This window comes from Pithys albifrons, chromosome 11, assembly GCF_047495875.1.
Source record: "Pithys albifrons albifrons isolate INPA30051 chromosome 11, PitAlb_v1, whole genome shotgun sequence".
Lineage (NCBI taxonomy): Eukaryota > Metazoa > Chordata > Aves > Passeriformes > Thamnophilidae > Pithys > Pithys albifrons.
The window spans coordinates 16619453-16644983 of NC_092468.1; the positions used below are offsets into that span (position 1 = coordinate 16619453).

Consider the following 25531-nt stretch of genomic DNA (forward strand, 5'->3'; position numbering starts at 1 on the left):
CACGGCTTGTGTAACACTCGGAGAACCGCGTGGCTGCTGGTGGGAAGCGGGGTCGGGGTCGGGGTCGGGGTACGGGTACGGGTACGGGTACGGGTACGGGTACGCATCGGGATCGGGATCGGGATCGGGATCGGGATCGGGATCGGGGTCGGGGTCGGGGTCGGGGTCGGGATGGGGATCGGCCACCAGGACCAGATCGGACTGGTGACCGGAATGGACACGGCGCCGTTATCTCCCGGTGCCCCAGGAGCAGGATGGGCAGGGGCCCAGCATCCCCTGGGCTCTGGGGGCGGACCGGGGACCGGGATGCTCAAGGAAGTTGAGCACGGTGGCGTTTCCTTTCGCAGCGGCCCCGCGCAACCACGGTGCTCCGGGCGCTGGCCAGGGCGGTCCTAAGGATGCCGCGGGGACAAGGGAAGCGAAAGGCCGAGGTCACGGAGGTGCCACGCGTGTCGCGGAGGAGGACGGAGGAAGAGGAGGCAATGCAGGAGGCCCGGCGGAGAGCGGCCCCGTCCGTGCGAGAGTTCAAGTACAACAAAAAGCGAGTTCGCCTCGTCTCGCAGGGCTCTGAACTGAAGGATGATGCTAGGTGCATCCTGTACTGGATGTGCCGGGATCAACGGGTACAAGGTGCGAACCAGCTGGCAGAGAGGGCCTGGTAGAGCTGCCATGGCTCTGGCCCCTCTCTGCAGGGGCGTCTGGAGGGAAACTTCGTGTGAAACCCCATCCCTGTCCCTTCAGTGAAGTATCCTGACACTTCCCTATGCGATTTCTCGCCAGATAACTGGGCTTTCCTCTATGCCCAGCGCCTGGCTCTCAAACAGGAGCTGCCCCTGCATGTCTGCTTCTGCCTGGTGCCCAAATTCCTGGAGGCCACCATCCGCCACTATGATTTCATGCTGAGAGGCCTGCGGGAAGTGGCTGAGGTACAGCCAGGGGATGTCCATGCTGGGTGGGACAGGGCTCCTGGGGAAGGGGGGAGGTCCGTCCCTTCAGTGGATGGTTGGTGGGGTGAGGTCTGCAGAGCTGTGTACCATCCCATAGCCCTTTCTCTGTCACTGCAGGAGTGTGCAGAGCTGAACATCTCCTTCCACTTGCTGCTGGGCTATGCCAAGGATGTGCTGCCTGCATTTGTGGTGGGGCGTGATGTGGGTGGGCTGGTGACAGATTTCAGTCCCCTCCGCCTCCCCCGGCAGTGGGTGGAGGATGTCAGAGAACGGTTGCCAGAGGATGTGCCATTTGCACAGGTGGGTGCCAGCACTCTGGGAAAGGAAAACTCTTGATGGTGGGATATGGGAGAAACTTGTCTGCTGTGTCTTGTGCACTGTGGTGACCTGAGCAGAGAGCATGTGTGTCATGTCATCGGGACCGATTGATTCTCACACCCTTCTTCACGGCTTTGCTTCCCAGGTTGATGCTCACAACATCGTGCCCTGCTGGGTTGCCTCCCCCAAGCAGGAATACAGCGCCAGGACCATCCGAGGCAAGATTCACGCACAGCTCCCCGAGTTCCTCACTGAGTTCCCTCCCGTTGTTCGTCACCCATATTCCCCCTCCTGCCCAGCAGAGGTATCAGCAGGCGACACCTCCTAACCCATTCACAGCCTGTCTCAGAGTGTTTTACAGTTGCTTTGTGATCCTGGGCGGGGTTGGCAGCGGATGGGGATGGTGGCCTGCCTGAGGTCACACACAGATGGTGTGGAAATGGGGATGCCCTGGGGAAGGGGAGGTTCCCACCTCATTCATTCAATTCCAACATCTCTGCCATGCAGAGGACTAGTTAAAAGGCGGCTGGCACGGGCTGGGAACTTGCTGGCTGGAGCCATCCAAGCAACATAACACTCAGGACAGCCCTGGCTGAAGAGCATCTGCAAATGTACTCACTACTTGGTTGCCACCCAGCCCATTGCTTGGGAGGCCTGTTATTCCAGCTTGCAGGTGGACCACACTGTGAAAGAGGTGGAATGGGCAACCCCTGGCACAGCTGCAGGGCTGACTGTGCTGAAATCCTTCATCACAGAGCGGCTGAAGTCCTTTGGCTCCCACCGGAACGACCCTAACAAAGCAGCTCTCAGCAACCTGTCCCCATGGTTCCACTTTGGTGAGTGTCCCCAGGCTTCCCAGTCTGCAGTAGGACTGAGTAAGATGGCTTGGACTGGCAGCCTGACTTGCTCCTTTCCCTGTGTCCCCAGGCCAGGTTTCCACCCAACGAGCCATCCTGGAGGTGCAGAAGCACCGGCGCACGTACAAGGAGTCGGTGGATGCGTTCGTGGAGGAGGCCGTGGTGCGGCGGGAGCTCGCTGAAAATTTCTGCTACTACAATGAGAACTACGACAGTGTCCAGGGTAGCACCGGGTTGTGTGGGTAGTGCTGGGAGCCAGGCTGGTACACAACTGGTCACTCCAACTTGGCAGTCCTATTTCTACTAGGAGAAGGGCTGTGGGGGCACTAATGTCCCATCACTTGGTCCCTTCTGGATGTAGGACAGGAGCTGGCAGGTGCCCTCTTCAAGACTGGTGCCTCCAGGGCATGGTGCCCTCAGTAGCCCAGTTCTCCATCTCTTCCTCAGGACCCTGCAGGAGCAGGTTGCTCAGTGTTGCTTCTCACCTCTTGCTCACAGGTGCTTATGACTGGGCGCAAACCACCCTGAAACTCCACGCCAAAGACAAGAGGCCTTATCTCTACAGTCTGCAGGAGCTGGAGCAGGGGACCACACATGACCCACTCTGGAATGCTGCCCAGGTACTGCTCTACGTCTTCACCACAAACTGCTGAGCTTTTTCCCGAGGGGTAGAGGTGACCTGCCTCAGACTGACTGACCCTTGCAGCTGTTCCTATCCCCCCAGCTCCAAATGGTCCATGAGGGCAAGATGCATGGCTTCCTGCGGATGTACTGGGCCAAGAAGATCCTGGAGTGGACCCGCTCCCCTGAGGAGGCTCTGAAGTTTGCCATCTACCTCAACGACCGCTACGAGCTGGACGGGAGGGACCCCAACGGATACGTAGGCAAGCTGCAGGATAGGGGCATGGGGGTCTTATCTGTGATGGAGGGGAGGGGGGGCAGGGGCCCTCTGCAGGCAACCCAGCCCATAGTCCAGCCCATCCCGCTTTTCACGTACATCCCACTTGCTCTCCATGTGCCTCTGAGCAAGGGGGAGAGCTGACATTCCATCTCCATGCCTGGCAGGCTGCCTCTGGTCCATCTGTGGGATACACGACCAGGGCTGGGCAGAGCGGGCCATCTTTGGGAAGATCCGCTACATGAACTACGCCGGCTGCAAGCGCAAGTTTGACGTGGACCAGTTTGAGCGTCGCTACACCCCTGCACAGTCCCAGTGACAGGCACAGCTGTGCCTTCAGACGGCTCATGCCCCTCTGTGCTGGGACAGATGTGCCTTTGTCAAGGTGCCAGCTTGCAGAGATTACCCAGAGCAGGGATCACCCCTGGCACTGTTGGAGGGCTCACTCTAACAGCAGCAAGCCCCAGGATTTTGCAGGTCTCTTCTCTGCCATCACGCCCTGCTGGAGCTGCCACACTGGAATTGCTGCTGGAGTCCTCTCCCGGCAGCTGCGAGAGCCCATCCTCAGCGTGCCTGTGCCTGTGCCTGCCAGAAACATTTTCTACAACCATGATGCTCAGGATAGCCCAGGCCACTGTTGTTGCTGCTAACCACAGCTTCGATTTCAGCTAAGCAGAGGTTTTCTGGGGAAAAAGCCCTCAGAAAATGGCTTCTCGTGGAGCTGTGCTGTGCTGGGCTGGCAGGTGCATCCTTCAACAGTTGTTTTAAAGTTTACAGTTTCTATCACCTGTGTTGATGGTGTTTATGGGGTGATGCATGACACTGCTGTGAGGGGAGAGCTGGGCTGCGCGGAATGGGGATGCAAGCAGGGACAGAGCAGCCAAAGCCATGCTCCTGGGCTCCTCTGCCAGCAGCAAAGGCAGGCTCAGGAAGGGGAGAGGCATTACAGATAGCCCCTCAGTGGCTTATACCTCCTGACTTGAGTCCCCTGGTCAGTTTTCAGGGGGTGGCCACAAACCAGATGAATTAATTAAGGAATGGTGACAGTAACCCACTCACAGTGACATCTGGGGATGCATTACTAGCTATGCAAGCTGTCTCCTGCATTGCTCCCTGCCATCAGCAGCACTCCCTGCCTGCCCTATGACCTCAAAGCAGGATACACACCATTACCCCACCTGAAACGATATCACAACACAACTGGACCCTGTATTAACTTAGTTTATTAAGGACGGCATTTTAATCGCTATGCTGTGCAACAATAATCCCATGGGGAGGGCTCCAGTTGATGGCTGGGGCACCCCCTTGCTCTCCTTCACAAAGAGCTCACTGCCTTGGCCAGGTCCAGTGTTAACTGTAGAATCAGTGCTGGGCACAATCTTGCCCTGGAAACCTCCGCCAGGTTTGCAAGTTCTGTGCTGCTTCCAGACAGTCCGAGGCAGAGGATGGAAACCATAACTAAGCCAGAATTCCTTCCCTCTTCTCTAAATGTACTCAGTGCTTCTAGAAAGGAACATAGGCAGCTACTCAGCTGCAGTCCCATAACATTAAAGTGCTTGAAACAAAACAGAGTGGATGGAGGTGTGCTGTTCAGGCAGCTCCAGGGAAGTGGGCAGCAGCAGGAGGGCTTGGCTTGGGGTCAGGGATGGGCAAGACTAAGGCAGACCAGCATCTGGCTGCCCCAGGACTTGCAGAGACACTGAGTGAGCAGAAGAGCAGCTGCTCCACTGGGGAAAACAAACAGAAGCAAGACACAAGGTGGCAAAAACCCCAGGGGACCAAGTGGGGAGCTGAATCCCATTTCCAGGACTCTGTCAGGATGCTGCAGGCAGGGTAGAGATGGTACTGTGCAGCAGTCTGGCTCCCAGCAGCAAGGCTTGCAGCCATCTTCCCTGACCAAGTCCTGCAGCCACCTCTCCTGGTCCCAGCCTCTTCCTCTATCCCTAACCCTGCCACCCCCACAGGAAGAGCCCATGAGGGGATCACATCCCAGCCTCGAGTCAGGGCACATGCTGAAAGAGCCATTGCCTCTTGACACCTTCTGCCAGTGTGTTGCTCCCCAGTCCCTCAACACCCTTCTCACACATGCACAGGCCACACCATCCTTCCAAACACCCTACATCCCACCCATGCTAAGGTGGTGCTGAACACTCCCGCGTGCCATGGGCTAAAGCATTTGCTGTGCTGCAGAAGCACCTCCCTGACTAACCACAAGCCTCAGGGCATCGAGCTCACCTGGTACCTCTGGGTCTGACCCTGCAGAGCTGTCAGTGATAGCAGGCAGCTCTGCATCAGCGAGGGACCAACCCTTTGCAGCACCCCAGTGCCAAACCCCTCTTCTCCCGTGCACCCCAATCCAAGCAGACTGCCTGGCCACCCCGCAGCCAGGAAGCTTTGAGGCTCTGCTTGGCTCAGGGACCCCTCTCCCAAGAGAAGCAGGAGATCTGCCAGGAGAGGAGACACCTAGCAAATGCCAGCTCCATCCAGGAGTGAGGAACCAGGAGCAGGACAGCCCTGAAGAATTTATACTGGTGAGTTGCAAGCAGATCGCATGCCCCCTAAGGAGGCATTTCAAGCAGCACCTCCTTCAGTGGGCAAACACACAGTTAAAAATACAAACAACCACATTAAAAAAATAAAACCAAATCCAACATTAAAAAACAAAAATCTAACCTAAAAGAACAAACCGAGACAGACTTGGGGGATGCAGCTGGAGGGCTGAGCCTTCACCTGCATCCCAACAGGTCTCAGGCAGAAGGCAGCTGCACACAAGGCAGGACCTGGTGCCATCAGAGTGAGGTCCCAAGTCACCCTTAGAGGAGGATGTGTACCCTCAGGAGGACAGAATGGCAGCATGAGGAGGAAGTAGGGTTGGAAGCCTGTACCCCATGGAGGCAGATCCTAACTGAGCCATGGGGATCTGCCTGTCAAAAGCCCGTCAGCAACAGTCCCCATGCGCGGCCGCTCCAGGGGCAATGTCCCACTGCAGCACAGGCTACAGAGGACAGGGAAATCTGGCATTTCCACCATTGCCATCTGTGTTTGATCCTTGAGTGAGAGCAACTGCTCTCCAGCACTGTCCCACACCAGCTTTCAGAAAGGGAGCTGTTAAATGTACAACCAACCCCAAACCCCCACCCTCCCTCCATCCACACAACCCTCAGCAGCAGAACGGAGGATCAGAGAACTCAGACAGGTGATTCCCTCCTCCAAGGAGCAGATGTGGCCAGAGATTCCTGGTGTAGAGCTGACAAGCAGAAAGTGCTGACCCTTCAGAGGACCCTGCTGGGCTCGGAGCAGGGCACAGCGACAGGCAGCACAGCCCTGCCTGGTTCATCATGAACAACTGCTTGGAAAAGGTCTCTGTTCTGCCTTCAGGACAGGCCGAAGCAGCCGCCTTTCCCCAAGCAAAGGCATCAGGGAATGTGAGTCGTACCTGGAACAGATCCAGAAAACAGGAATATGCCCCTTTCCCAGTACAGCACTACTGCATGGGGAAAACAGATCCCTTAGAGACAGTGCTCCAGGCCTCCCAATAGTCCTCCTTATCTCCAGTCTGCGTGGCTCAGTCTGGTGACGAAGACCACGCACATAAATAAACCCATGATATTCTCCTTGGCTGCAACATGCTCATGTGGCTGCCACTGCCTCTGGCTGCTCTGGCTCATCTTCATAGTCCGAGATGTAGGACTCCATGCTCTGCTTGGCCATCAGCTCTCTCCGGGCTTGAAGACGCTCACAGCGGGGACAGCGCGTGGATTTGAAGCAGGATTTGTGGTAGCAGGCTTTGCACTCTGTGGGGGAGAGCATGGCTGAGAGCTGCAAGAGGCTGCCTGACACTCCTCACCTCAAGTCCCTGCACCAGATTGCAAAGCCTTTGGAAGCACAGGAGGGAGGTTTTCTGCTCCACACGAGGTCCCTCCCCAAACCTTCCTGGTACTCCAAGAAAACAGTGACTTTACCTCAAGTTTTCCCCCAGCACTGCACCTGCCAAACCAAGGCTTGCATGTTGTCAGGAACTATTTTAAGCTAGTTCAGAGGCTGGTCCCAAGCTGTAGGGACAAGCTCTACTCAGCTATGGTTCTGTATTTCTTGTTAGCACAAATGCCACTCAAAATGGTGGCAGACCTTGGTGGCTCCAGGGTCTGTCTCCTCCTCCTTTCTCCTCCAGTATCTCACCTTCACAAGTCCTGCACTTGTTGAGTTCAAAGGGGAAGATGATGTCATCCTCATTCTGGCAGAACTCACAGATGAAACCTTTGGCTTGGCACAGCTGGAAGGAGAAAAGATGAGGAAAAGCTAAATGCTCATCTCCATGGCAACCAGGGCAGGAGGTAGAGCAGAGCCTCTAACCATGTGGGACAGCCCTTCATCAGCATGGAGCACAGGAAAGTAGAATCTATGTGTGTCAAGGATGGAGGAGAGCCAAAATGGGGTAACAAACATCCCATATGTTCTACATAGGAGCTCTGTGGAGCAGGCTGGAACAGTTAGCAATGAGTCGGTAATTTGGTGGCTGCCCTGCACATCAAAGCCTCCCCATCAGTCATCTCTGCAGCAAACCCTGCTTCCAGGGGTGCTCCCAAAGGCGTAGAGCAGTGCAGGGGGCAGGTGACGGAGGCCTTACCATGCACTTGTCAACGTGCAGGCTGCCTGCCTTCAGGAGTTCTGTCAGGCGAGGCACCAGGTCCCCTTTCTTTGTGGCACTGAGGTCACTCAGTGAGTAGAGGTGCAGATCCTCTGTCAAGTGGCCAGGCACTGTGTCAAAGGAGTCCAGGAGGCTGCAAGGACAGAGAAAAGAGAGCTCAGAGCAAAGCAACTCCAGTAAAGCCTCTCTCTCCACTACTTCTGCTTCCTCTCCCCCTTCACTCCCCTCTCTCCCTGCTGCTCATTGCAGAGGCTGCACAGATTTCCAGTGCAAACTGCCATAGGACAGAACCAGGAGAACAAAACAGCCTCATCTCACAAAACAGACTCACTCTTTAGCTAGTCGGCAGGTCTTGAACATGTTCTTCATGTGGAAAAGCTGGATTCGCAGCAGCTGTAGAAGCAGGGAGGGCAAAGAATCAGTAAACAGCACAGTCCTTGGCCAAGCAGATCTGTTCCATTCCCCATGATGGTGAAACGATTGTTGCTTCTCAGCTGCTGCTCCCCAGTTCCCGAAGTGTTTACACCACACAGGGCAAGGCAAGCATAACTGTTGTCATGTGCTTCAGGAGATAAACTGAAGCCCCGCTGGATATCAGCCAGAAATTCCTTTTGAAATTCCTACTTTATTGAGGAAGGAAGAAGAGGTGACTGAAAAGACAGACAGATGAGTTTTTGAGCCTCAAAAACTGAAGTATCTGCCTCTTACCAGCTTCTGTGGAATATGGTTTACAGTTGGCAGTCATCCACCTCGCCCAAGCCCCGCTCAGGAAGGCATGGAAAGGGTCTTACCCACACTTGGTTGAGAGTCTTCACTTTCCGGTACAGGGCAGGATTGATATCCTGCACGTTGAAGAGTGGGTCACTCCAGATCTTGCTCAGCAGGTCTTTGGAGAAGTTGCTCACGTAGTACTTGCTGAAGTCCCACTTGCACAGGATGCGGCTGGGGATGACCATCTGGGCATTCTCGTGGCAGCACTGGCAGAAGTACTTCCCCAGGTACTCGCAGTACCGCAGCCGCTTGATGTAATCTGGCCAAACGCAGACACACAGGGAGCTCAGCCCAGGCACGGGCTCTGCCCAGCCACAGACTGGACCCTCAGCATTGCTCAGCATTTTCAACAAGCATTCCCAACAAGCAAGGCACTCTGCCTTGCTGGTATCTCCTCTACCCCTGAGTGCTCAGCACTGGGGTCTGCAGGCATCCCTCTGACTGCAAAAGGACCACAGTCTAGCCTTATGCAGCCACCTGAACCTGCACATTTAAGGAGGAGCTCTGCAGCTGTACCACTGCAGAACCTGCTGGGAGCTTAAGGACCTCAACAGAAGACTTTTGCCATACAAGAGTCTACATCTGAAATGCCCTCCTAAGGACAGGCTGGCTACACTTTGTCTCCACCAGCCCCGTCACCTTCTGGAGGTGGAGGCTCCACAGGGGATGGTGCTCATCAAAGTGTAGGCAGAGCTGGCAAAGGCAATGTACCAGTGCCTCACTGATCTTGTGCTGAGCTCCAACACCATCCACCCACTCAGCACCTTGCCACTTGTTCACATGTTCTTCCCCACTCTCTAGCTATGGGTCAGGCTCCCAGTACTCACCAGGATCAGTCCGGATGCCACAGCCTGCACACCGGTAATTCTGCTTGGCCACAGCCACCTTCCTCCTGCCCAGGGACAGAAGACAACATGCATGAGCCCAGACCTGGTAGTGCCCAGCACCAGAAGATGGGTACTGGCACAGGTCTGGGATGTTTGTGTGGACAACAAAGCCCTGTTGTGTCCTGGTCCACACCAAAGGCACCGACGGTAGGCACTGGCTCCATCTCACCATCCCATGGTGGTGACCACTACGGATTTACCAGACTCAAGCAGGGAATCCCCATTAGTCAAGTGGGAAGGAGAGGATAAGCAAGGTTGGTGTTCATGGAAAAAGGCTGGGAAGGGCAAGTCCCCAGGGAGCCGTGAGGGTCCTTACGTTGGGGCTGGGTGAATGTTGAAGATGATCTGTGGTCGCGGCGGGGCCCACTCCAGGTTTCCGCGCACCCGAATCCTCAGTTTGTAGATGTCAGCATGTTCTCCATCGTCAGGAGAGATGGGCAGAGAGTCAGGGATGGGCAGGAGCTGGGAGAGGCAGACAAGAGGGTCAGATCCCTGTCTGGTATCACAAAGGCAGTACACCTGGCTGGATTGCAACTGCAACACTCTGGAAAACTGCCAGGTACCGAACTACAGGTCCAGCTGAAAAGGAGCTGGAGAAGGGCTGTTCCCAGGGATCTGGGCACTCTGATGTAGGAGGCTTCTGTGGCAGAGCCCTGCCCAGCTGCACCCATCTCCAGAGGCCAGACAAACCTTCTCTTTCAGTTCCAGAAAGGGACCACTAGGACGAGCAAAGCCCCTCAGCAGTGGGGTAAAGCCAGGGGTTCAGGGAAGATCAAATGCAACTGGTGACAGGAACTCATAGCCCTACCTTCTGTGGGGCATCATGCTCAGGGACCAGCCACTCCAATTCAGAGGCAGCTGGGAGCTGCATGCCCTCAAACTGCTTCAGCAAGCCCATGGCCACTGCCTCCGCTGAGTTGGAATTGAGGAAGGAGTGAGATCTAGACAGCAAAGGGAGTGGTTAGTTCTGGATCTCACAGCTGGGCCTTCCTCCCAACACCCAGTGCCAGTCCCAATACAAGTCGTATAGATGGTCCCTTCAACGCTGGTACCTTATTTCTGTACTGCTACACAGACTTAAAATTGATGTATGTCATTGATTTGTGTCATTGCAGCTGTCCTCAGTTCCCACTTTGGGTCACAGCACAGCAGTGACTGTTGGAGAGTAGGTGGCAGCACCATGTAGTCTAACAGGCTGTCCCAGCTGAGAGGGGGAGGCAGGGGAGGCTCAGAGGCAGCAGCAAGCCAGAAGCCAGTCCAGATGCTCCAGGTTGTTACCAGACACATACTAGGAGGTATGAGTGTCTCTCCTGACACCAGTCCATAACATATCACCTCATGTGAATATCCTGATGATACCAGCTACTGCTTCCCAAATTTAAGACTAGGACCCAGTGCCCAACTGCTAAGTAAAGGAAGGAAGGGAGGCAGGCAGGAGGAATGTCTAGTCCAATGCAAAGCAGCAACTGATGCAAGTGGAAGAGCAAAGTTAAGCAAGAAGGAGAATTTGGTACCAAGATGCATCACCATGAGTTGAAGACGTACATGGAGTCTGAGGAGAGAAAGGACTTCCTGGAGTCTGGGTTCCTCTTGATATCTGCATCTGAATCACAAACAGACAAGGTGGAACAGATGGGATGGGGCAAGGCAGGGGAATACAGTAATTTCAAACCAAAGCTTCCAAGTGAAACTCATCAAGCTGTTCAAAAGCACGTGAACTGTAGCATCAACTTCTACCAGTGGCACTGAGCAGCAAAGAGGGGTGCGGTCAAATCAGTCGGCTGTCAGAGTTACAAGGGAAAGGTATGGTGGGATGCTGTAAAAACAGCCAGCCCAGGGCTTGTGGGAGACAAGTGGCTGCTGGTACAGGTCACACACCAAGCCCTAGCAGTGACACGGCCTGAAACAGAGCACACACAGGAGCTCAGAGGGTTAGCAAGAACAGTTAGTAGCTCTCTACACGGAGTATAGATGCTGGAAGGGATCAGCAATGGGATGCAGAGGCCTTTTATGTACTTGACTGCAAACTGTAAGTTCAGACAGTGGCTGTGCCACAGCTTGTCAGTGATTGCACAGCCAAGGCTGGCAGCCTGTGCCCAGCACTCCACAGACACACTGGCACCTCTGCAGAGAGCAGGCCAGTAGCCATGGGGCCAGCCCTCTGCAGAGGCCGCAGACCCATCTCCTAAGAAGGGAGGTGTCCAAGAAGATGTGCAGGACTCTGGGGTCCTGCTCCCTCCACCAGCTGCCAAACAGCCCTGGGCTGCCCTGCAGCCTCAGGTACTCAGTGGTACCTTCACCACTTATCTTTTTTTCACTCCAGCAGGTGTCAAAGATAGCGGATTCCCTGCAACAGGAGACTTCCAGTAGCACTATACAGACAGAAGAAGGCACTACACCTGATTCATTGCAGATAGACTGCCAGGTAAAGCAAGAGGGGATGCAAGGGAAAGTACTACAGGTCAGGACAGACTCGAGGCCAATGCCACAACCTGCCACCCAGCAAGCCTCCTGTTTTGTACCTCTGGGGGGCTCTAGGCATGGTCTGCAGTGACCACACCACCCCCAAACACAATCCTGCAGCTTTCCCTGTCCCAGTGCCTGGCATGAGGAAGCACAGCTCAGGGTCCCTGTTCCTCTACCTCAAGCAGGTCGACTAACACAAACCTGTGCAGAGCCCACAAAATCCCAGCCAGGCACCAACCACACACTGAGGCCAAGGAAATCACAGCCCAGCTGAGCAAAGAGTGCCAACCTGCCCCAAGCAGAGCTGGACTGCCCTGGCAACAAAGGGAGCAAGTTCTGCAAATTTACAGACTACACTTCTGGAATTCAACATGGATGTCTGACCTTCATTGTTTGACATCTATTGCTGGAATAGGCACAGGGAAGCATCCTAATGCTAAGGAATCCGTCTATCTACATCATGTAAACAGACTTCTAGCACAGAAAACAGGCCTCCTGATCAGTAGAGCACCGGCCAGACATACCTGCCATGCTATGGTGCCTTCTGCTCTGTGCAGGAAGGTGCCACATGGTCCTAGACTATGACAAACATGAGCCAACAGTGGGGCACACATAGCATGTGGCCCATGTGTTATGGGAAGGCAGAGCCAGCATGCTCAGGCACTGACATGGTCTCAGGGATGAGAAGGAGACAAATCTGACCCTAGGCTCCTGCAGGAGCTAGCACTGGGATTCTGCCACCACTTGCTTCCTAACATTAACTGCAGACACTCCCCAAAAGCCTTGTTAGCTGCCCAAAACGTCTCTGCTGCCAATGCTATTACCAGGCAGGATAGTCCTCAGGAGGCTTGTGAATAGCCCCTAAACCCAAGGACATCACTCAACCTCCCACATGCCAGCATCAGGCCCGCATGAGCCCCACGATATTAAAGCCCTGCTCTGTGAACACAGCAGGGCTGATGGGGAAGCTCTGAGCACCAGCACCTCCATCAGAAGCACTGGGTCGGTGACAAACACCTAACAGGAGTGATCAGCAACAGCCCAGCAGGCTGTTCCCCCTGCTAAAGCAAACAGGGAACACACGAAGGGTATTTCATGTGGCCAGCAGACCAGAAGGATAACCTAGTAGTACTGTAAATAAAAAAACCCATTAAGCTAGACCTGGCTGCATGTGATCCCAATGCCCAAGGCCTCCACCAAACACAAACTGCCTGTGCCCCATCTGATCTTACTACTTCTCCCTCCAGGACTCCTTTCTGGAAGGATTCCACTCCAAGTCAAGTCTGAACAGAATGGGAAGTGCTGCAGTGGTTTGAATCAAAGCTATGGCACACCAGTTCTACCAAATGAAGCAAGATAATGCTCCCCAAGGCACCTTGGATGGAGACGTGGTCCCACACAGAAGAGGACTCTGCTCTCATCCAGCCGTGGCTGACTTCAGCACCTACAGAGCCACAAAGCTGTGCCACCGCCCTGCCAAGGCCTACCCCAGGCAAGACACCACAGCAAACACCTTTGGTACATCCAAAATACTGCAAGGCAAAATGCTCTGGGGGACAAAGCCCACAGCATTGATACCCTGCCTCCTCTCTGCTCAGTGCTGCCATATCATCCTGCCACAGCTCTTCTTGCTGACATCTGGATGATACAGGAACTAATGCACAGTTCCAAAATCAGGCAGATTTCTAAGAAGTGTGCACGCACACACAGACCTTGCACATACACACACACATGCTGCAGGGAGCACTGCAGGGTACCTGAGAACAAGGAAGCCATTGACACTGAGAGGCCGTTCTTGGACATTTGAATCAGGTTAGATCCATCGTTACCATCTGTATAATATGGTGATGACAAAACAATTGACTTCAGTGCTTCAGTCAGGCCAAAGAGATAGGGCATAACAGAAGAGCAGCACTTGCACAAGGAGAGCCCAGAACTGAACTCACACACCCCTTTGTGGGCTTCAAAACCTCGCCCAAAACCTCACCCTCATGGCTGTAAGGAGTGGCTTGCTATTAATAGTTAAGAGACAAGAAGTTTAAAGCTGGAGACTGGACTGCTCATCTTCTTTTTAAAGTCAGAGAGATGGAGGTACTGCCAAGAACTAAGTCATCCACCTCAGAGGATGAATATAGCTCTGAAGGAAAGGGATACCCAGGGACTCAGACAGGTGTCCTGTGCATGGTAAGCTCAGCCACACAAGCTGTCAGGAGCAGAGACTACAGGTCAGGATGTGACCAGCACACACCACCCAACAGGTAAGTGGTCAGAGCTATGGCTCCTTTTGCCTGGGGAGGAGAAGAGCAAGATGGCAGCTTTCCCACTTCTCTCTAGCTGTGACAGCTACTACAAGGACCAGGCAATGAAAGGGAAACCACCTACCAGCCAGAGGCAAGAAATGCTACAGGGTTACAGAGGGTTTTGAAGGGAAGTGTTGCCACCACATGAGGGAAACTGGTTGCTCTGCTTATACTCAGAATTCAGCCATCTGTCTGAGAGAAGCCATTCCAAAGGCCAGTGGGACATGCTCTTCTTCAGTGGGACTGACCTCAGTACAACCACACCAAGGAGAAATCTGTTTCTATGCAAGAGGCCAACACAGCCATTCCTTCCTACCTCGGATCTCGTACTCTTCCACGTCCTCTGCAGAGCCAGAGTCAGAGAGCCGCATGGAGCCATGGGAGCTGAACTGGGACCCACTGTCTGGTGCCATAAGACCTGGGAGAAATGCATCACAGCCAGGTCACCAGTGGCCTGGAGGGTCACTGACAGCTACAATAGAAGGAGATGGCCAACTATAGCTAGGGAAGGGAGGGATGGAGTTCAAGGCTGGAAAAGACTGGGTTCAAAATGAAATCACATTCCATAACTCAGTGACAGCAGCGCACAAGTGTTATCAGTGTACGGTATGGGTCCCATACGGTCTTTCAATAACAGCAGTTTCACAAATCTCTGCACCACCTTGGTAGCCAATGTCTGTTTCCCAGGAATAGGCAGGAAGACAGGATGCTATAGGATTGGCAATGGACAGAAAACCCACGTTCCACTAGCTGATAACCCCCAAAACACATCACCCACTGTCTAAGCCGATCTCCTGGCAGGTAGGGAACCGACTGGTGCGGATCTGCTGGCGCCGAATGCGAATCTTTTGTTTAAGCTCCTGGATCTCCTTGTCACTGTCCTCCTCCTCCTCCTCCTCCAGCTGCCGACTCATCATGTTGCATTTCATCAGCTCAATGGCAGCAATCAGGGACTCCGAGATGCTGAAGTGGGCATTCTCCTGCAAGGCAAGAGCAAAAGCATTCAAGGCTATACCATGGACAAACTAGGAAGACTTGGTAAAATCTTCCCCATCTATGACAGGAAAGTTTATTACTCATGGATGGTGGTAGAAAGATCTTAATTCATGTCAATCCCACAAAATATGACTCTTCTATGAGAATCTAGAAAATAAAGCCTTCTTGGGCACCGAAATACTCACAAAACATGAGGCATCCTACAAAGAGGGTGTGCAACACATCCACTCTGGCCCTGAGGAGCCCTAACATGTTGCAAAGATGTGTACACATTGGATGGGCAGACCCTGGCTACCAGACACCACTGAGTAGCTCAACCTTGAAGTTCTCTGCACAACTCTATGGCAGGAAATACCACGGCATTATCTTCCCCAAGGACTGAAGTATCCCTGAACCTGCAGAAAAATATGATCTCCAGTGCACCAAGGCTGCTGCTGCCTCCCTCACCTTCTCCAGGTCTGCACAGCTGCCAAAGTCCTGCTCAGATAGGTAGCTGATGAGGGACTGCCCTTCCGAGGGTCTCCTGAACATCCCTTCCCCCGAGCTCAGATACTGTCCAGAGTCTAGAAAAGCAAGAGACAAAGGTATGAGTGAAGAACCTGCTGCTATATCTCCACGCTACCAAGCCCAGCCAGCATCCCACAAGCAGGTGCCAGCAGCTGAGGTCACCAGCGCTGATGGGGGAGCCTGAGCAGGAGTGAGTGTCCCCACTGAGGCTGACTGTACTCACCATACTCCATGTACAGGGAGCTGGGTGTGCTCAGTTCACTGCTCTGGGTGGAAGCAGAGACTGGCCCTCTCCCTCCACCTGGATCACCATGGGACTCTGGAAGGGAAAATGACACCAGGAACACCTCAGAATCGCAGAGGCACCCAGCCATTGCACAGGGTGAAATGAAAGGGGCTCGGCATCACACACGCAGGCACAAATGGATAGAAACAAGGAGGGGTATCTTCCTGCTCCATGCCAGCTGAGGGCAAGCCCAGGAGGTGACAAAAATAGAAGGGCATGTCAGGCAGGAGAGAAAGAGAAAGAAGGAAAGAAGCTCTTGAGAGCCATGGAGCAGTCGAGTCTTGAGCCTTCCTCTTTACCTCTGAGCAGAGCTGGGGGGCACAACAGGCTCCAATAAGTACCTCTTGCCAGCCCCTTCTTCCTGCTGGAATATCTCTGAGGGGAGGGTTAACCCCCAGAACAGGGAGTCAGGTGAGATGAGAGGAAACCTCATTTAGTAGCTGACAGATCTGTGGGGCTCCCAGCTCCAAAGATCAGCCTGGACACCAGTGTAAGGGGGCATCTGAAGGACATGCTTTTGCTCCCAAAGAAGCCAGGGTTCCCTGCACACAACCCTGGAGCCTGAATGCAGTGCTCAAGGTGACCTACACGGGCTGTGGGCAGGGCTCTGCCCCACACACACACTGTGGTGCAACTCCATGCCAGACTGAGCCGGTGAAGACTGCCAGGAGCTGGCCTGACTGGAGACCAAGAACAGATGGTGCCCTATGGAGAGCCATGGCCCCAGGGAACACCTGGACAGAGCGGGTGGGTGACAGAGGACTGCTGAAGGAGACTGAAAACACCCTGACTGGAGTGGGACAGGAACATACAGCTCTGGATACAGGGCAGGTGCCAGCTGACACCCTGAGCACAGCAGAAGGGCAATGCTGCCCTCTCAGCCTCCTACTTATTTTTGTTCCCAGCTTTGTGTTGTAATTCTGATGTGGATGAAGGCTCCTGATCTCACCAACACCAGCCTCTCCCTGTTAAGACCATGAAGTAGCAGTCACCAGAATGGGGCCTGGGGCCACCCCATCCCCAAAGCTGGAAGTCAAAGGAGACTTGTCAGGGTGTGAGGCTCTCACAGCTATTAGCTGCAGCCCCCTCAAAACAGAAATCACCTCATGAGAATGCCACACAACACAGAGCCTACTGCTGAAGAGTAAAGTGAGGCAGTGCTCAGCATCATCTGCTGGAGTGGGACACAGGGCTGGACACACCTGCATGCCCAACACACCCAGGGAGGAGCCTTCCCAGCCATGGAACCCTCAGCACCCAGATGGGAACTCAACAAACCCAGTGCCACTGTTTCACAGAAACACTGTTCACCAAAACAGATTTTTTCAAGCTGCTGATTCTTTCTGCATGTGGGGGCAAAAGGATGTCAGCACCCAGCTTCTCTGCTTAGGGGAAAATCTGCCCTGAGTCCAGAAGAGCATTTGGGAGTCCCAGCTGTGGGTGTCTCCACAGCTGGAACTCAGCCAACATCGAATGTCCCTGTGTCACAGATCCGCTAATTCAAAGGAAAAATAAGTTGTTCAAGTCCATGTCTGCTTAGCTGCCAGTTCTTATTTGCTAGGAGAGAGATGAAACTTCTCCTGGCTCCCAAGGTAGTGGGTGGAGGGAAGGGCAGGCGATGCAGCTCAGGGAGTCAGTGGCCAGCATGCCCTAACGCCATGCAGGGGAACCAGGCACACTTCTGGCTGTGGGCCACTGCTCCCAAAATCCAAGCTGGGATCTTCAATCAAGTTGCATGCATAAACCTGACCACACTCCAAAGCATCAGTTGGGACACAGCAAAGAATTTTTTTTTGTTTTCTAGATGGACACTAATGGTCTGATGGCAATCCTGAACTTGATGAAATGATCATTAATGATAGGCTGTTATACTGGCTCTCAAACCTGCCACTGGATCTTCTATTATAATGGTGATATCCCTGAGGCCTCCTGAGCAGACAGAGGAGGAGAATTGCAGCATTAAGGGAGAGAAAACAGAGACAGACTGGTTACTACTCAGCAAGGACCTGCACTTCTTCCATGAAGGCAGCACCAGTGGGACAGACTTCCTCAAACTATGTGTCCCCTCACATCCCACTCTCCCCATCCCCATGCATTCACCCACTCAAGAGCAGAGGAGGATCCAGCAGTTGGATGACATCCTACCAGTAGGATGAGCCCAGGCACCACCCCAGTGCTTTGCTGTGCCCCATGCACCAGCTGAGCAAGGCTAGTGGGGAAGCAAGACAGCTAATGCCAAGCACTGCTGCCAATTTCTAAGATTTTTTGGTAAAAGCTGCCAATACCAGTAAGTCTGGCCCAGGGCATTCTGGGAAACAAGATGTCAGCCTATTATTCCAGTGTGGAGCAGGAAAGCTAAGGGAAAAGACCAAATTTCACAACCACTTTCCCACTGTTCCTCTCCCCAATCTGATCTATGGAGGCAAAGGCGTAGCCAGCATCTGCCTCCTGGTACCAGAGACTCCCACATCCAAAAGCCATCCCAGAAAAGCTGTCCCATTACCATGCAACTTCCCTGAAGTGACGTTGGTGTCAGAGTGTGAGCGCACATGACTCTTCTTGAGGATGCCCTGTGAAACTGACGACTGTCCCTCCGAGAAGCTGGACCGTCGAAACAGGCTCAGGCCCCTGCTTCCACCTCCACTTGCCCCCTGCTCCCCCAGGGATGATACTGAGTCCAGCTTCTGGGAGCTGCTGGAGGAGAAGAGTTTGGAGCTACTGCTCTTGGTGCTGTTGGTGCTGGCGCTGCTGCATGCCCGGCCCCGGCGCCCCAAGTTCCCGATGGCCAGGTACTCTGGCCCATCATTAACATCACTCTGTGGATCATCCTGACTCCCTGTCCAAGTATCCTCGCTCTGGCTGGTGGTGCTGGAGCTCATCTCGCTGGCTGGAGAGAAGGGGTCTTTGGGTGAGGGGTTCTGAAAGCTGGTGACAGAGCCAGGCTGCTCCAGACCAGACTTGCCCTCACTGAAGGAGGAGGACCGAGCGGACAGGCAACGCTCCTGGGGCTGGCTGCAGTTGGAGCTGACAAAGGAGCTCGCTGGTCTCCTGTCTGGACAGAGGCAGGAGCATGATGTCACACACTCTGGCACAGGTAGACCACCCTATGTCAATAAACTCGTGACTTCACACACCAGCATGCCCACCCATCACAGGCAAAGGCCAGGTATCTCCCTCCCATCACAGGCAGAGATCTCTTCACACATCCACCACAATGAAGAGCTGATAAAAAGGCAGTCTTTTCTATGTCTACCCTGAGCTCCCCAGCCCACCCTTAATACCAGAGAGGCCAGAAGATGCTGGATGGTGGAGGTTGGAGGAGGACCCAAAGCAGCGCTGCTGGGTGCAGCCAGCAGCAGGGACATACGGGGACGCAGGGAGGGCTGTCAGGCTCTGACTCTTGGTCACTGGATTGTCACTCTTCCTGGTAAGCTGAAGAGAGGTGGCATCATTAATAAATCCGCAGCTATGAGGCTACATGTCAAAGGAACAGCAACAGAAAGGGATCAACCTGCAAGTGCCTGGTCACCATCCAGCAAAGGATGAGGCAGACCTGGGCATAGGAGGATGGGAGGGAAAATCACAGCAGCACACAAAGGAAGTGGCTCTTTGTTCACAGCTATAGGATAGGCTCCTTGGGAAATTACCAGGCTCTCAGTGAAATGATCCAGACAGCCCAGTGCTCCAGGCAGACGGCTCTTGTGTCCTTCAGCGTTGTGGTCACACATCTCTCTGGACTCAGCAGAAGGGTCTGACGTGCACAGGGATGGCAGTGACGTGCCAGCCAGCTGAAAGGACGTAGCCCCATTTAACAAAGCCTTATTAACTGCTGTCCTCTGGGGAGCTTAGTGCAAAGAAAGCACTGTTCCCCTCCTCTTGAGAGGGGGCAGCTGGTGCAAGGGGGTACAGAGGGTCACCAGTATAACCAGCAGAAGTGGGCATCCAGGTGTTCTGGGGTGTTACTTGTCCCCTCAGAGGGTGGCTGTCCCCCATGACCAGGTAGCTCTGTGTGCTGGCCCTGAAGCCTGGGACTGTTGGAGATGGCTTTAGAAGTGTCTCACGAGGAACTCGTCCTCAGTCCTCTACTCAAACCCTTGATGCCAGCCTGAACCAAGGTTCCCCACCACAGGCCCCACACATCCATCGCCCCAGCCCAATCCCTGCCAGGTCACACAAGCAGCATAAGAACCAGTTCCCAGCTCTCCTCCCATCTCCTCCCAACTTTTGCTACTTCCAAGTCCAGCTCCTCGTCCAAGGGCTTTGTGTTCCCTGAATGTGACCTTGCAGGAGCAGCCACAACCAGTTGGCATCTGGGGAGAGCCAGATGTAACATCTGTGACCTCAGCTCACCATTGAGGTGTCGATCTGAGCGAGAAGCCTGGGGTTGTTCTGCTCAACAGCTTCCAGGCACTGCAGCATGGCCGTGACGTGGGCGTCACTGAGCAGGAAAGCAGTGTCTAGGGAGAGAAGAATGCTGCCCAGAGGAGTCCCTCTCACACATGTGCTTTGACCCACCAGTTGCTCATATGCAAACCAACTTTTCTGCTATCCCCCCTCACTCCCATGCAGCTTGGAAACACAAACAACTAGATATTTTCCTAATGAGAAGGGAAAGGCCCATTGCTCTTTACCTGCATAGAACTTCCTGATGTACTGCCGGTTGCCCAGGAGCGGTCTCAGCTGCGCTGACAAGCAGTGGCACTGCAGGCTGTGCTGCAGCCACAGCTGCGCGATGGCCTGGTCCCCCAGGCCCTCCGGGTTGTGCTGGCCACCCTCCTGCAGGCTGATGAACTGGAAAGGGACATCAGGCACAAGTTAAGGCATGCAGAGGCAAGCAGGTGAGCAGGGCTCGTTCCACCGCATGGTCCTCTTGATAATAGAAACTTTCCAGTGCCAGTCACCGTCAGTGGGAATAAGGACATGCCCCAGCAGCTCCCCAGCCACCAGGGAGGCAAAAGCACCAGGCAGGAACAATGCATCAAAGGTCAGCCAGTGACCAAAGTCCTCTCACAGCCACCAGCACAACAAATTTCTCCTGCACATTCTCCCATGCATGTGTTTAGCTCCTGACCTGGAGGGACCCCACACTCCCAAATCCAACCCGATCCTGGTGGTGATGTCATGTTCTTGCTGACACACTAACTTGTGAAGGTTATGACAATACCTGAGCTGCTGCAGCTTGAACAGCTGGACTGGAGTCACACCCTACATCCCCCCAGCAGCAGGCTGGGCACAGGGACCACCAGTGGACAGCCCTTTGTGCCCACCCAAAGCAAGGATCATGGATGTCAGCATGGGGCAGCCAAAGATTAGGAGCAACCCCATGTGCCAGTGATTGGCATAAGTCAGGAATGGGAGAATAAATGCGTGGTGAAGCCAAAATCCAGAAACGGGACAGCCCAGACCTTTAGACATTTGCACAGATGCATGAATCACCCCTGCTTACACACAGGCACTGCTTGTGCCAGTTCCCTTGCTGATGCCTGCTGTGCCCAGCCCAGCCGAGCTGGAGACTGGCCTAGGGAAAATAAGCAGCCAATTGTCTCAGCCCAAGGCACACTGAGGTCCCAGGACACAGCTTGTACCCAAACACACGGCTGTGTCAGCCTCCACAACCCATGGAACCACTTTACCCACAACAGCCAAGGCATGACTATCCCACCAGTGATGCTCATACCCCAGCTGCCCACTCCCCTCCCACTGGGCACACCAGACCACCCACAGAACCCACCTTCTCCAGGTGATGAGCAGAGCTGGGACTCAGCCAGCGAATGTCCTTCACAAACTGCCAGTAATCCTTCTGCCTGCAGCACACCTGCCCAGGACAGCCACAGTTAGATACCACATCCCACATCCCAGTTACACCACAACACTCCCCGTTAGCTCCTTGCTGCTGTGAGAGGACATGCTGCTTGCCTCAGCATTATTCAGACAATGAGTTATTCTTCCCGTTAGAGAGGAACTGCAGCAGAGTTGCTGTTTTCCTCACCACCCTATCGGGTGTAAACACAGACCCGAAAAGTCTCTCTTCAACAAAAAGCTGATTATTTTTACTTCCATTTCTATTTCCTCTTTCACAAGTCACAGAGGAATGGCTTCTGTTTTGTGGTTTATTTGGTGCGGTGGCAGGGGGGGAGTAGTTTGTTTTTTTAAGACTAGAAAACTAACCCAGCAATTTTAGTTCTCTGGACTGAATAGGGTTTTATGGACAAATAAACTCAAAAGTTTAAAAACATCTTACCCTAGTTCTTTTAGAATGTACATAGGGACTTACTCACCTTTTTCTTTTATTTCCAGTTCTAAGCAAAAGAGATGCCAAGAAAATAAAGTTTGAAAGGAAATATTTTGCTGAAGCAACTGTGAGAAAACTGCTGTTAGGAAGCTGTACTTCTGCAGGCCTCCCTTTGCAGCTCTGAAAGCTTGACTGGCATCACACACGACAAAGTAGGGAAGACATTCATGAGTGGAAGAGCTGTCTTTCCCTACAGTAAAAGCAGTGAGGAAGGTAACACACCATCCTGCTTTGCAGTTCTGGCATGAACTGTTACCAATAGACACACACGTATAAATAATTTAAACCTCCCATCCTGAAGCCTATTAATAGTAGGTCTATCAGACGGGAGCACTGCATTCCTCACATGCAAAAGGAGCATCTGTCTCTGCTGATCTCCCAAACATCCCTATGGGAGACTAACAGGAACAGAGCAGCACCATAGTGAGTGCTGGCTGCAAACAATAAATCCAGCGAGCAAAGCTCCCCAGTGGGACAACTTGCCAGCCTGGCTCTTCCTGGAGGTTTATTAGCTTGGGAGCAGCACTGCATAGGTGCTGTTTTCCTGATCCTGGACCCAGCTGGCCCATGCAAGCTGCCTGAGGCTCCTCTGCACCGCTCTCTTCACTCAGAGCCACTGATGGTAAGCCTGTCCCCGGGCATGCCCTGCCGCTTTGCTTCAACTTTCCCCTGTAAATTAATTGTGCTGGTAATTGCAAGCTGAAGGGGAGATCTTCAAGCCTCTGCACACAGGTGGGAAAAAGAAATTCTTCCAGGCAGCCATGCAAGGGGAAAAGGCCAGGTGAGCAACTGCAGGCACAACAAGAGCCTGGAAAGAGTGATCCTATTCATGCAGAGAGGGGGTTTGGCTGCCAGCTTCTGTTATTAACACAGCTAACCAGAAACAGTAAAGATCTCAGGTTTCTCTTGCCAGGCCTCACTGGGGACTTGTCCAAGTGCAGATGATATGGGGCTGACTCATTGCAAATGCAACTGAATTGTTCAGCTGCAGCAGGAAGAAAGGAGAGAGGGGCTGGCCTCAGCACAGGGGGCACAAGTAGTTAGAAAAACCATATTGAAGGTAGATGAGATAGAAAGAATCTACATCCAGGTCTCTCTGACAACCACAGCACTTGCCAGGCAAGCTCAGTCCTTGCTTGGATCATTTCCCACATTGCTACAAGCACTGTACCCACTCTGTGCTATGAGCACAGAAGTGAGCTGCCAGTGAAGTGGGCAGCAAAAGTGAGCAGCATGTGCCATCACATGCTTGTGATGGGCACCAAACTGCTATAGACAGACAGACATGCTGTCAAGACAGAGCTCTACCTTGTCATGGATGAGCCCATGGTAGAGGATGCTGTGCATGTCTCTGCAGAGCCGTTCCAAGCCGCCATACTTGGACCAGACATTTGGGTTGCTGATGGACACCAAACCTTCCACTGTGGTCTTCAGGTTGCCAAGCAGCTTCCAATGCTCCTTCCTGCAGAGGAACACAGCAAGATACACCAGAGATAACAGCAAGAGGAGCTCCACAACAGGAACATGGTCTTGCACTCCCTCCAAGGAGGCTCTGGTCAGGCTGACAGATTTGCTGGTCCAGAAGCCAACAAAGATGAGTTAAAGGACTTTACACCTCCCTATGGTCTCCCATACACAGTTTGTGGACAACAAGCCACATTATAATGATTCTTCTGATGACTGGTAGCCACCACCAACGCGGTCTCAGGAGACAGACAGAACAAAGACTGAGCAAAGACTGAACCATTCACTCACATGCTCTCTCTATCAGAGACTGTTAAGAGCAGGAGCCCCTCAGGAGCACAGCAGCTGTGAAGAAGGGCATGATGTTCACCACATCTAGCAGACACTGGCCTCTCTGCACCTGTGTTTACAGAGTGGCACTCCCTGACCAATGCACACTGCACCGAGCACTCCAGGTCTGTCAGGATGCACAGGTGCTCCACTGCCAGGGAGGCAGCACTACATCTACATCTCCACCTGTACAGCTGCTCTCTGGGCCCTGAGCTGCTATAGGCACAAGCTGACTGTCTGGAAAAAGCATTGACCATGTTCTGGAAAGAGATTAGCAACCTGCTAGTGTCCTCTAGACCGTGCACAGCATTTCATGAATACCATCCCCCTCAGCTACTCTGCATACAGCAAGAAATCACCACATCATTATCTACCACAAAGCAGGAGCAATGGTTCAGAGAGGTAATGCCACCTGCATATGCAAAAGTACCTTTGGGGAAGAAAGCTTTGCATGACTGAGGTCCACACTCAAGCTTCTTGACAGTATTGCCAGAGGACCAGCAGCTGTCAAAAACACATATTCAAACAGGAGCCACTCTCTCAGAACCAACAGGAATGTTGCAAGGTATAGCTAGAAGTGTAAAAATCAAAATGGTATGCCTCTGCAGGGTTTTTCACAAGAGCACCCGAGCTGACACCTTAGAGTGAAAATCCAGGCTTTCAACTGGCAAGAAATAAGCCAGTGTTTCAGCTGTTAATCCCTCCCACAGCCAAAACCAAAGTGGATCTCTAAAATAAAAGCGGGAGGAAAAAGAGGGAGGGAATTAAAATAAATAACATTATTTAAAACTGCTTTCATTTTCATCCCTTGGTATGAAAACATGGGCCACATACTTCTGGTATTTAAAACAAAGCTTTTCTTACCAATATTCTCTTTTCAAGATTAGTTTGCTACTGCCAAACTCATTAGTTGAACAAGCAGATCATCAAATATTGGCTCTACTTCAAGCTCCCCATCCACTCCTCTTCCTCATCAGGGCAATTTCATCACTTTCAGGGCCCACCTAAGCTTAAACCACACAGAAGCCAACCCATCCCACCAGCAAAGCCTGTCACTCTGGCAGCACTAGAGTTCTAAACCAGAGCTGCAGTCCATATGGCAGTATGTGTATCTTTACAATGTACTTAAACTAAAAAACACAGCCAGGGCTTTATCTCAGTAGAGACTGAAGAAAAATGCACAGAAAAAAATCAAAGGCAGCTTCCTGAAGGAGACAGGATTTTGGGAGACAAAAGAAAAGATCCACCTCTTCTGAATTTATCGGCTTTTCCCATCCCTGCCCTGAGGGCTGCAGATGCTCTTTGTCTGTGGATGCCCAGAGAGGCATTGTCAGTTCCTGGTCAAAGAACATCTGTAGCCACTGAGATCAAACGTCATCAGCTCCTCCCTATGATACTTCTAACACTCGGAGTTAGGAAATGCAAGTGAAAGCTTAGCCACAATGTTGATATTCCCATTCAGTGAGCCAGGGGAACTCCCTCCCATATTGTTTCATGCTACATAAAGCAGGAGATGCACACATGGATGAGAGGGCAGCACGTGCAGGGATGTGCCTTTCCAAAT

At 53.1% G+C, this 25531-nt stretch overlaps 2 protein-coding genes across 5 annotated transcripts in view; one reads left to right on the forward strand and one right to left on the reverse strand.

The window, feature by feature from the left end:
- Positions 1–4566, forward strand: LOC139676726 (deoxyribodipyrimidine photo-lyase-like). The gene is made up of 10 exons (XM_071565959.1): positions 1–39; positions 348–630; positions 781–926; positions 1065–1247; positions 1411–1569; positions 1903–2101; positions 2193–2345; positions 2621–2742; positions 2847–3006; positions 3188–4566. Exons 2-10 carry the CDS (start codon positions 399–401, stop codon positions 3337–3339), a joined length of 1506 nt encoding a protein of 501 aa, XP_071422060.1. The 5' UTR covers positions 1–39; positions 348–398; the 3' UTR covers positions 3340–4566.
- Positions 4226–25531, reverse strand: part of RUBCN (rubicon autophagy regulator) — a 25791-nt gene continuing 4485 nt past the window's right edge. The window contains exons 2-23 of one of the 4 annotated variants that reach the window (XM_071565955.1): positions 23482–23635; positions 21613–21696; positions 20513–20672; positions 20232–20338; positions 19529–19669; positions 19163–19313; positions 18385–18933; positions 17766–17810; positions 15819–15914; positions 15536–15651; positions 14871–15072; positions 14409–14510; positions 13550–13624; positions 10872–10929; positions 10135–10267; positions 9643–9788; positions 9267–9331; positions 8460–8698; positions 8000–8061; positions 7648–7801; positions 7200–7293; positions 4226–6814 (exon numbers count right to left, since the gene is read on the reverse strand). In XM_071565955.1, coding sequence (XP_071422056.1) covers positions 6651–6814; positions 7200–7293; positions 7648–7801; positions 8000–8061; positions 8460–8698; positions 9267–9331; positions 9643–9788; positions 10135–10267; positions 10872–10929; positions 13550–13624; positions 14409–14510; positions 14871–15072; positions 15536–15651; positions 15819–15914; positions 17766–17810; positions 18385–18933; positions 19163–19313; positions 19529–19669; positions 20232–20338; positions 20513–20672; positions 21613–21696; positions 23482–23635 — 3097 coding nt within the window. In that variant the 3' untranslated portion in view covers positions 4226–6650. The remainder of the gene's footprint in view (positions 6815–7199; positions 7294–7647; positions 7802–7999; positions 8062–8459; positions 8699–9266; positions 9332–9642; positions 9789–10134; positions 10268–10871; positions 10930–13549; positions 13625–14408; positions 14511–14870; positions 15073–15535; positions 15652–15818; positions 15915–17765; positions 17811–18384; positions 18934–19162; positions 19314–19528; positions 19670–20231; positions 20339–20512; positions 20673–21612; positions 21697–23481; positions 23636–25531) is intronic. The other 3 variants (XM_071565956.1, XM_071565957.1, XM_071565958.1) reach the window with 3 other exon arrangements.

Bases quoted from the DNA above. Each gene is read 5' to 3' on its own strand.
- LOC139676726 (XM_071565959.1), top strand. From the start codon at position 399: ATGCCGCGGGGACAAGGGAAGCGAAAGGCCGAGGTCACGGAGGTGCCA. The intron at 2,102-2,192 runs GTGAGTGTCCCC...CTGTGTCCCCAG, and splicing joins GTCCCCATGGTTCCACTTTG to GCCAGGTTTCCACCCAACGA. The intron at 3,007-3,187 runs GCAAGCTGCAGG...CATGCCTGGCAG, and splicing joins GGACCCCAACGGATACGTAG to GCTGCCTCTGGTCCATCTGT.